This window comes from Carassius auratus, chromosome 20, assembly GCF_003368295.1.
Source record: "Carassius auratus strain Wakin chromosome 20, ASM336829v1, whole genome shotgun sequence".
NCBI lineage: Eukaryota > Metazoa > Chordata > Actinopteri > Cypriniformes > Cyprinidae > Carassius > Carassius auratus.
In genome coordinates this window covers 4,695,890-4,708,787 of record NC_039262.1, presented here as the reverse complement: position 1 = coordinate 4,708,787, position 12,898 = coordinate 4,695,890, and the positions used below count along the sequence as shown (strand labels likewise).

Below are 12,898 nucleotides of genomic sequence, written 5' to 3'. Positions count from 1 at the left end.
GGTACTTTTGAAAATTTGCATGGATTTTGGCTCCAGTAAGTCTATTTTATGCATGTGATATATATATATATATATATATATATATATATATATATATATATATATATATATATATATATATATATATATATGTAACAAAACATAAAGAAAACATAATTGTTTGTTGTCTTAAAGTAAATTTAGAAATGTATATTTTTTGCATAATATGTGTTTTACACACACTAATCCAAAGCACATGCATTGCATCTATGAACTTTGTACAAAAATTAATTAATTAATTAAATAAATAAGAAAAATCAACACAATCCAGCTGTGGCCCCGCCCACCGCGTCGAAGGGAGCGCGCAGGGATCTCAACTCTTTGGGTCCGCTGTGAATGAACTCTTCCAGACACTTTTGATCATCCACGCTGTTAAAAACACACTGGCATCTAACTTCATCTCCGTCCGTCGATCCAGAGGCGTTTGTTAAACACACATGGACTGTTGTGTCGGTTTTTACGCCTGAAGAAAGAAAGAACGATAGGACTATTTTAGCTTTATTTTAGGCTGAAGTTAGTTGACATCTTTTGTCATATGAAGGATATGGGCAGATGTGGAAATGTTGCGTTTTGTGCGATGGTGCTCTTCTACTGTTCTCTCATTACAGGTAAAAATCTATCTATCTATCTATCTATCTATCAATCTATCTATCTATCTATCTATCTATCTATCTATCTATCTATCTATCTATCTATCTATCTATCTATCTATCTATCTATCGTGAAGTCAAACAGAATTAGACCTAAGAGCCCTTTTGAAATGTATTTGTCAGGTTTTATGACACTATTAGTTTGTTTCTGCTGCCACGCGTATCCTGCGCAGTCAAACAATGGCTGTGTCTCAAAACCTAGCGAACTAACTACCTAGGCACCATATTTATGACTTAAGAAATTATGTTTAGGAGTACAGATTCGTCTTTCAGGACTTTATGGATGCCCAAAAACTGCTTAATGTACTGAGGATACTCGAAAATGCTTTCTAGGTAGGGAGCTCACTATGTTTCGAGACACAGCCTTCCTTGTTATGTATCTTGCGGTGAAAAGCCACTATTCTCATGCAGAACTCCAACCAGAGCCTAAAAGTGGATACTGGAGAAGACTAATCGTATAAACACAAACATAAGCTTGTTTTTCATTTATAAGTGTTGTAATAGACGTTTGCATTTTATATGAAACAGGTTAAGATTTTGCAGCCTACTTATATTCAGATTTGTGTTTAAAACTGTAAAAGATTACATTGTGAGCAGCTCACTAATATTCAGTTCTGATTTAAAGAACATGCATGAAACATATATACACACACGTTTATGCTCATATAAGGGTGAAAATGCAAGAAATTCATCTCTGTGTCCCAGCAGCACTGGCACAGAGAGCATAATGGGAATGCTTTCAAACCACACTTACTGTCTCTCGATCCCAGAATGCTTTCATTTCTGAGCCAGTGTTTGTAATTAGGAGTCATGCAGTGGTGTATTTTTACCATATTTAAATTTGATTTTATTCTGCAAGGCCTGCTTTTGTGAAGTTAAGAACGGGCTGTACAGCCCTCTGAATTTGACTGAGCGAGAGCAAGATTGCTCAGGACACAATCATGTGGTATTTTTAGAGCATTTCTGTTGCTTGTCATCTTTGCATTCTGACGTCCTGTTCCTCTCACTTTCATCTGGGGAGTTTTTTAACGCTCCTATTTTTACATCTCGTACAAAAGCACTTTGAAAAACCCTGTTTACTTTTAATACTTGCATGCTCTTATCTTGCACAATTCACAGTGCACTATATTCCAAAAAGAAAAAATAGTTTTGCTGCTTTTCTAATATATTTCCAGTTAACCCTTTAATTTAATGCATTAAATGATTTAATAATTTTTTTTTATAATAATTACTTCCGGGTAAATTTCGCAGAAAATTAGAAAAAAATGGAAACAACACATTTGATTAAACATTAAATTTTATATCTTGTAAAATGTACTCCAATAACCTTCAAAATATATATATATTTTTAGTGTACCCGCAGTTATGAGCTCCACAGACACAGTTTCATATCAAGCAAAAGCTTTGCATAAAGATGAGATTTGCAGATAGATGAGAGGTGAGAAAACCTGCGAGAAGATGTGAAAAACATGGTGAGAAACATACTGGGTGAAAATCACTAGTGGTGTTTGCCACAAAGTCAAGTATCATTATAAGCTGTAAAAAAAAAAAAAAAAAAAGATTTTATGATGTCTTAATAAAACTAAGTATGTTTTTACATTGAAGTGAAACTGCTTTCACCCTCAAATATTTTTCAGTGTACACCAATTTATTAATCCAATCTAACAAGAGATTAAGTTGCTATTTTGGGAGTTTATTTCAATGCATCAGATTGTTGCATCTAAGTCACATTTTTAAAGGAATCTTCCTGTGCAGCATTTCTGGCGTTATGTCCATTACTGCTGGAAATCATTTTTACATTTGCATCTAAATTAAGACACACATTTTAAGTGAGAGGACACAAGGAAACAAAGTGAACATTACAAGACTAAAACATTTCATTACATCCAGTAAGTCCAAAGCTACAAGCATGTAATCATGGTAAATGATGCATGACTTAAGGATCCAAACAGGAACTACGTCAGTGAAGAATAACTGGAAGCTGGTAATGATTTAGATGATATTATGGCTCAAATAAAAAAATTTTTTTCTAAGAATGAATTCAAGCACTTTAAGAATAAACATTCTTATAAAACATCAACTGGCTGTGTTTGCTTCCATTAGAAGCGTCTCAGCAATTTACATTTTTTGTAAATGCTGAGTACTTCAGCATTAATGGACATAATGTAGAATTTAAAGGAACAGTTCTCCCACAAATAAAAATACATATGCTCACTCTCAGGCCATCTAAGATGTAGCTGTGTTTCTTCACCTAAAAAGATTTGAAACAATTGTAGCATTAAATTGCTTGCTCACCAATGGATCCTCTGCAGTGAATGGGTGCCGTCAGAATGAGTCCCATTACTTGTGGATGATTGTGATGTTTTTATCATCAGTTTAGACTCTTATTCTGACAGCACCCATTCACTGCAGGGGAAGGGATTTAATGCTGAATAACTCCAAATCCGTTCCCATGAAGAAACTGTTTTGGATTGCCTGAGTGTGAGCAAATTTCTAATTTTGGGTGAACTACTCTTTTAACTTTTATTGAACTAGTAAATGTTCCTTTAAAGAGGTCTGATTTTAATAAAATGAAGTCTTGTGTAATGCTGCGCAGTCCTCTTATATAATGACACACACAGGAAGAAGTGTGTCTTGAGGCAAATAAACAGACTAACTGAGAGGACAGAGAGAGAGAGAGAGAGAGAGAGAGAGAGAGGAGAAATAGCACAAAGGTTGGGTGAAAATCTGAGTATTAGTGAGTATGAAAAGCCCAAAGACTGAGACATGTCTTCATGAAGAATCGTTATATATCTGTTCTGTTCATTAATGCTCAGACCATTTTCATGCTCGAACTGATGTTTCTTTCCCAAGAACTGCAAACTGCTGAATCAGGCAATGAATCAGCCTCCCAAAATACCCTCCGGACTGGTATTTTCCCCATGTGTGCGGGTTTGCTGGGGTTTGTGACATGCAGCGGCAGTAGCTCAGAACAGGGCCGTTATTGAGGAGCGCAGCCAAAAGAACTCTTGTGAAGTGGCAGGGTGTGGTGCGCAAAACCCTCAACAAACCTCCCTAAGGATTCTGGGTAACGACCCACAAACACAAGAGCAGGAGAGAGATTAGGCATCCTATAATAGCTCGATACTTCAGGAAGTCTCTTGAGTTAGATCATAATTGCCAACATCATATGATAAAGTGAATGTGTCCATAACAATGCTCTGGCAACTATTGATAACATGCTAGCATTGCTCACATAACTTACAAAACTTACTGTACACTACACTGTGAAATCAGATTTGTAATGAAAGTAGCATTTTTATGAAGTAGCATATATTATTATAAATTATATACTATTATACAATTGTTTCATAATTTGATTGACCTTTTTATATTTTCATTTTCATTTTAGTTTACGTTTTTAGAATAATTTCAATGTGCATTTGTCATTTTTATTAGTTTTTCCCTATCTTTCGATTTATTTATTAAAAATTTTTTTTTGTAAACTGAGCACTTCAAATTAAACTTCTAAGTTTTTTATGTAGGGTATTATATTATTTTATTCCAATATCCACCTGATCAATTTGGTTAAACAAAGCTGCTAATTATGGGGAATATAAATCAAAACACATCTGTATAAAAGAGACAGAGAGAGACTTTCAGGAAAATTAACTTGAAGACCAGAACTCTATCAGAAGAGGAAAACAGAATGAAAACTGATAAGAAATGCATCTGTTAACAGAAGACAGACTAATACAGACATTGAGCAAATATTTAGGACAAAGCCAAGCCTTTCAAACCTTTGAAATATCCTCTTCCTTAGTGTACTGTAATGTGGGCATTTAGAAAAGAAACCAAATAATGATAATGTGTATAATTGTTACTCTTTTCAGCATTAATATTACAAAGAAATGTTTTGTGAGCAGCAAATCAGCACATCAGAATGATTTCTGAAAGATCATGTGATACTGAAGACTGGAGGAATAATAATGAAAATTCAGCTTCGCATCACAAAAAATAAATCACTTTTTACAATTTATTCAAATAGAAAACAGTTATTTTACATTGTAATAATATTTCACAGTATTACTGTTTTTACTGTATTTTTTAATCAAATAATTGCAGCCTTGGTGAGGATAAAAGTCGTCTTTTTAAAAACATTTAAAAAATGCACCAACCCCAGACTCCTCAGTTCTCTTCTTCAGTGCAAGCCAAGTTCTTTTCTCAAATCATGTGATTTGAAATATTGTTCATATCTGTAACACAAACCAAACGAAAACTGCACAAATAATAACAGGTTTCTTCAACACATCTATTATTTGTCAGACAAACAGTAACACATGCCAATGTTTCTTAATTAAATGACTGAATTAATTATTAACACTTCTCTTGTTTCATCACATATAACTGACGACAGCACAGAGCTCCGTTTAAACATCCTCTGTTGGACCCAGATTTGGCAGAGACATCCTCTCATTTTTAATTCATGATAATACACATTTTCATTCAAATATGCAGATAACTTTGAATAATTTAAGTTACAGGCCAAATGTATTCCTAGATCTGATTCATATCTGACCCTGGACCACAAAACCAGCCTTAAGTGTCAATTTTTCGAAAAGGGCCAAGATACAACTATTTGAAAATATGAGGGTGCAAAAAAATCTAAATATTGAAGAAAATCACCTTTAAATTTGTCCAAATGAATTCTTAGCAATGCATATTACTAAACAAAAAAATAATTGTTGATATATTAACGGTAGGAAATTTACTAAATCTTTATGGAACATGATCTTTACTTAATATCCTAATGATTTATGGCATAAAAGAAAAATCAACAATTTTGACCCATACAGTGTTTGTTTTCTTAAGACACATATATGATCTCTGTCCTGGTTCTCCTCTGATCTTTAGGTGATTATCTCTGCGTGTCATCTGCGGCTGACGTGTCTTCATCATCTCACAGCTCTGTGAAGAGAAGAAACGGCGTGACTGAAGTCAACATGACCTCGAGCCCTGGCAGCGATCAGACGCAGTCCTCCACTAACATCACCAACAGCACTGAGCCCACGCCGCACACAGACACAACTACAGGTACAACATTTACAGCCTTTTTCATCTGAGATTGATAGAGTCTTTACACAAGTTCCTACACTGCTTCAATGAGTGCATATGAAGAAGCACTAGTCACTGGGTTTCTGAACGAATCAGTTCTAGACATTTCTTTAACATCTTGTGCTGTGCTGAAAATTCTTTACCTAATTTGGTGTTCCCAGTCAAGAATGACTGGCCTTTTAAAACTCTCATTATGCTATAATATTACCAAATCTTGAATTCAATCTTTTTGTCAACTTGTTTTCTGTCAGTTAGCACAGGCTTTGTTTTTTGTCATGGAACTGACTGATTGGAGGCCTCGTTCATCTGAGCTCATGCACCTCAGATTCAGCAAAAAAATAAGATGCATGAGCTCTATTTTAAATAAACTTTATATATATTTTTAGTCATTTTTTAGTAATTAAAATAATGCTTAAATTCTATATAATTATATATATATATAAAATGTTGCAGAACAATTAATCGTGATTAATCACATCCAAAATAAGTTTTTATTAATGATAATATATGTGTGTGTACTGTGTATTTATTATATTATTATATATATAAATACACACACATACAGTATATATTTTGAAAATATTTACATTATTATTATTATACATAAATATATTTAATATACAAATATTACATATTTTCCTTAAATATATAAATGCATGTGTGTGTATTTATATATATACATAATAAACACACACAGTACACATTATGCAAACAAAAACCTTTATTTTGGATGCAATTAATCGTTTGAAAGCACATAAAATATGAATAAATACTATATAAATAATAATAATATAGAATAACACTCCATCTGCACATATTTTCTACTAATTTCAAACTAGAGGAATATTGAATCTACAAACATGTAGATGTCAGAACACACCAATATATATCTATAAGTCATCCTTGGCTGAAAACTCTCAAATCACATTTCTGCTGTTTCATAATCAAAACCTGAAGAAAGGAAAGATTTCAACAGGTTTAGAACAACATGAGAGTGAATTCTTCCAGAAGACACTTAACTAGCACCTGACCTGACAGAACAGATCATTTAGACAACAACCAGTGGCTCTGACCTACGACAGCAATGTGAAGTGACATAAAGAGAGACAGTGAGTAAATGCAGTGTGAGATCTGACGTGAGAGTGAGAGAGTTTGAATCCTCACACACACACACACACACGTCTCACATGCACAGACACTTATTTATTATGCATATGCACTTGATAACCAAAATGTTAAGTGAATTAAAATGTTATATTCTATATTAAATATGCATTAAATTCAGTTTTGATATATTTCATTATATTTATATATATATATATATATATATATAATAAATGCAGGTTTGGTGTGGTTTATTTTTAATCAAATAAACCACAAATTATTAGAATTGTGCAACTTTTTTTCTTGGAAGTTGCACTCAGATGTGAGCGAGCGCACACTTTGTTTTCAAACTCCCTCGTGTTTGTTTCATCTCTAGTAATGTTGGTGAACTCATCTGCCCCGGCCGAGAACGTCACAGACAGTCGAAACGTCTCTGATGTGTCACCTGTGATAAATGAGACAGCAGTCACCACGGTAAAACCTACCACACTCCCACCATCAACGACCCACGAGCCCACAAGCAGCATCCACTTCAGCACGCTCCACCCGACATCCACCACCACAGGAACCAGCGGAGCTCCAGAGTCATCGAGCGCTCGCAGCAGACGGAGATCCAGCACACAGATGACAGCAAGCAGCAGTCCTGTCCAGACCAAAGCCCACGCAGACACCCCCTCGGCTCTCAACGTCCCAGACCACGGTACGTGATCACACAGGCTAAAACAGCCTTCCTGTTCTCCAGTCACTAATACATCTAGAAAATAAAATAATATCCAAATGTTATGTTTTTACACTTAATATATTCAAACTCAAAATAACTACACACACACACACACACACACACACACACACACACAGATATATATATATATATATATATATATATATATATATATATATATATATAATAACATTAAATATATGTAATATAAAATTATATTAAATATAAACTATATTTAAATACACTTTACTTATCAGTACTTTTCTGTATGAATTCTGAATTCTTAACATTAAATATATATATATTACACCTTATATATTTACATATACTTAAATATAATGTATTTAATAAACTATATTTATCAGTAATTTCCAGTATGATTCTACACTTTAAAAAAAAAACTTGATTTTAACGGTAAATAACTGTGAAAATGCTACAGTACAAACCTGTTAAATGGTTCAAATTTACAGTGAAAAAACATAAACTGAAAAATTTGGTTTGAATTTGATGTTTCACAAAACAGATTTCAGTATTTCAATAAGTTGGTATATATGTAAAATATAATAAAATTACATGTAAAGTCCCATACAGTTTTTCACCGTATATAGTAGGGGAATTTACCGTAAACCATTTAACAGGTTGCTACTGTAGCATTTTTACAGCGTTTTACCGTTAAATTTTCACGGTGTAAATTTAAGGTAAAACTGTTGAGCCAAAAATGGTGTTACCGTATTTTTACGTTATAATTCTGTATTGTAATAATGCTGCCGCTTTTTTACCGTATATTTTACAGATTTTTTTTTACAGTATAAATTCTTAATATTAAATACTATATTACACTTAATAAATATAAAGACACTTACAAATAATGTATTAAATTATTATAAACTGTATCTATCAGTGCTTTTCAATATGAATTCCTAATGAGTTCCTAATACTAAATATATATTAAACTTACTATATTTAAAAACGCTTAAATATATTTAATAAACAATATTTATCAGTACTTTTCAATATGAATTGTTAATATTAAATACAAATACACTTACAGATAATGTATTTAATTATCATAAACTATAGTATACTTAAAGTATATACATGTTTTAGTTTTAATTTGCTATTTATCATTTCTGAATTCCTAATATTAACTATATATTACACTGAATTTGTTAAATATAATGCATTCAATAAACCATGTTTATCAGCACTTTTCATTATAAATTCTGTATTTATATTGTATTGAATTACTTTCGCTATCTTTGTTTTATTTTTCACTCATCTTGTTGCATTGCATTCTGGGATTTCCTTCTCCATGAATGATTGCAGTGATGTGAAAATGAGGTATTTTAGAAGGCAGCATAAATACGTTGCCTACATTTGGAACCATAAAAAGCAGCCTACAATTATAAAACAGAGCTCAAGCTTTATCGATTTATTCATTTTATTGTATTTTTGATTGGGGAGCACAAGATTAGGGCTGTGTAACTATGTCCTGACTGATGTTGACTGTTCGTGAGGACAAAAGCTTGACTTTTCTGCTGGAAACCTCTGCTGCTGGTTTAGGCAGAAAGCCTGTAGTGTTTCAATGTGGACATGATTTATTGCTGCGATATCAGACATCACATGATGATTATTCATTTGGTTGACGCTTTTGTGAGCAAACGCAGCTGCACACACAAACATTTACAGCGCACATCTGCATTTTTGTTTACCATAATGGCGTGCAGAACAAATCCTCATAAAGTGGATATAAATAGAGGTCAAACCGCAGAGAGGCTGATATCGGTGCGTGTAGAAAACAAGAGCATCATTATATGTGCAGAGGAACGTCTTCACACTGACACAACCGGAGAACAGATGCATCTTTGTGGATTCGCCAGGCTTTCACGTCACTGCAGAAACACTCAAGCACACAAACACACACTATTTACACATCTTCCAGAAAGTGCACTAGTGTTATTGCCTCTCTCTTTCTCTGCTTTGGTTCTTCTAGACAATAGCAAAGCGTCCGCTGACCCACTGCTGGCTGGACTGGTGTCGGCGTTCGTCATCGTCGCTGCCATCGTGTCGGTCCTCATATTCCTCAAATTCAGAAACACAAACGATGGCCCAGAGTTTCGCAGACTTCAGGATCTCCCCATGGTGAGATCACGCTTTCCACAAATCACTGAATAAAAACCACACACATACTACCTAAAACACATCGCTAAGCAATAGCCATGTGACAGATGCTGACAGGAAAAGTATCATTCTCAGAAAACCATTTAGATCGGCTTTTATGCAAATGTTCTGCTATTTTTAGATTTGAAATAAATAGGTTATTTTGCAGATGCTTCTATTTTCCCATTTTAGGCTCACACTACCAGGGCAATACAGCCATAATCAGTAGAGAGGGACTACTATGCTATCAATTAAAAAAATATATAATTCTTATGATGTTACTCCCTTAAATATATCAGAAATGAAAACTTAAGGGAGGAAAAAAAAAAAAACACAGTGCATGCATAATATTGTAATTTAAAGAAGTGGGTAATATTTCTATATAATGCACAAATTGATGCAAATGCTCTTTTTTTATATAGTTAAATTTAATTATTATTTAATGTATGCCACTTCTGATTTCCACAAATAGTACGTTTTTAACATTTAATGCCACTTCAAAATTCCAGGATGAAAAAAAGTTTAAAAGCATTTTAAAAATAAACACATACATACATATACAGTAAATAGTACAGTACAGACCAAACGTTTGGAAACTTTACTATTTTTAATGTTTTTGAAAGAAGTTTCTTCTGCTCATCAAGCTCAAAAAAATAGTAATGTTTCCAAACTTTTGGTCTGTACTGTACATGTATGATATTTAAATTTCAGAATAAAAATGTATGTGATTATTATTTTTTTGCATTCTGTATAAATCAATTTATGTTTATTACAGTGTTATTAGTTTTAAATTATTTAATTTTTTACTATGATTATTTGATATCACTCACTTAAATATGACCTAATATATAGAGTTTATAATTTATACATGTATTCGGGGGGGAAATGTGACATTTTATTTCGACACAATGGTATTTTAACAATAAAAAAAGTTACTTTTTTTAATTCTATGTAACTCACTAAAGCTTAATGGTGATAAACTAAACATTAAGTACTTACACTAAACCTGTATGTATCAGTAATTAGGCATTGATGCACATACAGTGTCGCTCACAGATGACTGTGTCGTGTGAACAGCTCAGTGACGTGTGTGTGGTGTGTGTTTGTGTGTGTGTTTCAGGACGATATGCTGGAGGACGCGCCTCTCTCCATGTACAGCTACTGAAAACCCAGATGTTCCTCAGACATCTTCAGAGAGCCTAACATCCTCTGATCAACACAACACAGACACAATTAAATTAGCTTCACAGAGGCACAAACACTCCTGTTGTTTCTGTTACAGGACTAAATGTAGCATCTTACTCTACTTTAGTTGTTAAATTCACCATGTCCGTCAGTTCCCGTTCGCTGGGTTGTTTTCTTGCACTTTAGGTTTGGGAAGGATTGTGTGCTGCGGGGATATTAGGGAGCTGTTTTTGGCTGTATGTGTTCATTTGTTTCATGCATTGCATCTCTTGCGCACCAATGTATGCTCTTCAGTGAATGGGTGCCGTCAGAATGAGAGTACAAACAGCTGATAAAAACATCACAATAATCCACACCACTCTGGTCCATCAGTTAACATCTTGAGAAGTGAAAAGATGCATGTTTGTAAGAAACAAATCCATTATTAAGATTTTTTTACATGTAAAATAAGAGTCCTCTATCTATAATAATGCTTTCTACAGTGTGAAAGTCATCTCATCTGATTAAGGAGAGAAATCTGCTCAGGCCAAGCACCGTTTATAAGATACAGATTTAAACAAATATTTTGGTGGATTCTGAGAGGACAACAGAGGATGGACTTTTTTTTCACTGGAGGAAACATTATTATATATTATGGACTCCTATTATGACCTGAAACGAGTTTAAACACTTATACAAACTGGATTTGTCTCTTAAAAACATGCAGCATTTGGCTTCTCCAGATGTTAACTTGATGGACTGGAGTAGTGTGGATTACTTCTGTATTATTGTGATGTTTTTATCTGACGGCACCTATTCACTACAGAGCATCCATTGCTGGGAACGTGATGAAATGCTGCATTTTAACAAATAAAGAAACAAACAAACCTACATCTTAGATGGCCAAAAGGTGAGTAAATTTAAAACTACTCTTTGGAGGAAATGCTCGACGTTCAGTAGTTTTCGATCATCACACAAAGTCATTTTAACCCCTCTCTGTTTACAGTAATGCACTTCTGTGGGGTACCAGAGTAAACAATAAAATGCATTTCGTTTTCAACAGTACAGCCACATGACTTGCATGGCACTAGCTATAAAAGTCTTCTAACCGTGTCTTTGTGAAGTTACATTCAGTTTTCTCACCCCTGTAAAGCTGCTAAACTCTGTAACATTTGCACGACACACACAAGGAGAGTCTTCCCTAGTAAATTCATTACTGTAAACTCATTTGTACTTGTTTTTAAAAATCTGTAGACAAAATTATACAGCTTAACCTGTAATAAATCTGAAAAATTCATTTAATGCTGTACAAACGGCACCAGTAATGATTTCCCAATGTTCATTTCTGCTTAGTTCCCAAGCATGTTTCCACCCGTGAGAAATTGCATTTTTTTTTCAGCTGCACAGACGTTCAATTCACTTCAAGTGAAAATGTGGAGTTGTTTACATCATAAGCAATGTCACCAAACAGACAAAACAACAGCGCTGAAAACACAACCGTCTCTTGGCTCATGATGGTGCAAAATTCAACTGTTTTCAACCTTGTTTTAAGAAACAAATTCATTTGCATGCACTTTTGACAAAGATGGTAAAAAACAGACCTTCAGTCAATAAACAGCCATAATTGTAATGCTTTTCTTGTGCCTAAAATGTTTTATAAAAACTGCGAAAAATAAACAAAATATAGCTATAGACTTAACATTTTAACATTTTTATTGATTGATAAAACATCAATACAGTATTTTCATCCTTGTGGTTTGTTGGCTGATGGATGTGTGTTGTTTTCTTTGTGTAATAACTTGTGGAAGTGCATTTAAAGTGTTTCTTACACACTGTTCTTTTTTAATTAATAAAAGTCTTTAAAATACACTAAATTGTCACTTTTTGAAATTTGGCTCATAACACTGGAAACGCATGTTATGAAATGCTATAGACTTATTTTAAGTGGTAAAAAGGTAACTTGTTT

At 33.6% G+C, this 12,898-nt stretch overlaps 1 protein-coding gene across 1 annotated transcript; it reads left to right on the top strand.

The window, feature by feature from the left end:
• Positions 1 to 348: 348 nt before the first annotated feature.
• LOC113120624 (cell wall protein RBR3) lies at positions 349 to 12,800 on the top strand. The gene is made up of 5 exons (XM_026290557.1): positions 349 to 647; positions 5,583 to 5,762; positions 7,264 to 7,587; positions 9,602 to 9,750; positions 10,889 to 12,800. Exons 1-5 carry the CDS (start codon positions 575 to 577, stop codon positions 10,931 to 10,933), a joined length of 771 nt encoding a protein of 256 aa, XP_026146342.1. The 5' UTR covers positions 349 to 574; the 3' UTR covers positions 10,934 to 12,800.
• The last annotated feature ends 98 nt before the right edge of the window (positions 12,801 to 12,898 follow it).

What these genes read in the sequence shown, in the direction of transcription:
- LOC113120624 (XM_026290557.1), top strand. Translation starts at nt 575, where the DNA reads ATGAAGGATATGGGCAGATGTGGAAATGTTGCGTTTTGTGCGATGGTG. An exon ending in TCTCAACGTCCCAGACCACG is followed by an intron (nt 7,588 to 9,601) that starts GTACGTGATCAC and finishes TGGTTCTTCTAG; the next exon opens with ACAATAGCAAAGCGTCCGCT. An exon ending in GACTTCAGGATCTCCCCATG is followed by an intron (nt 9,751 to 10,888) that starts GTGAGATCACGC and finishes TGTGTGTTTCAG; the next exon opens with GACGATATGCTGGAGGACGC.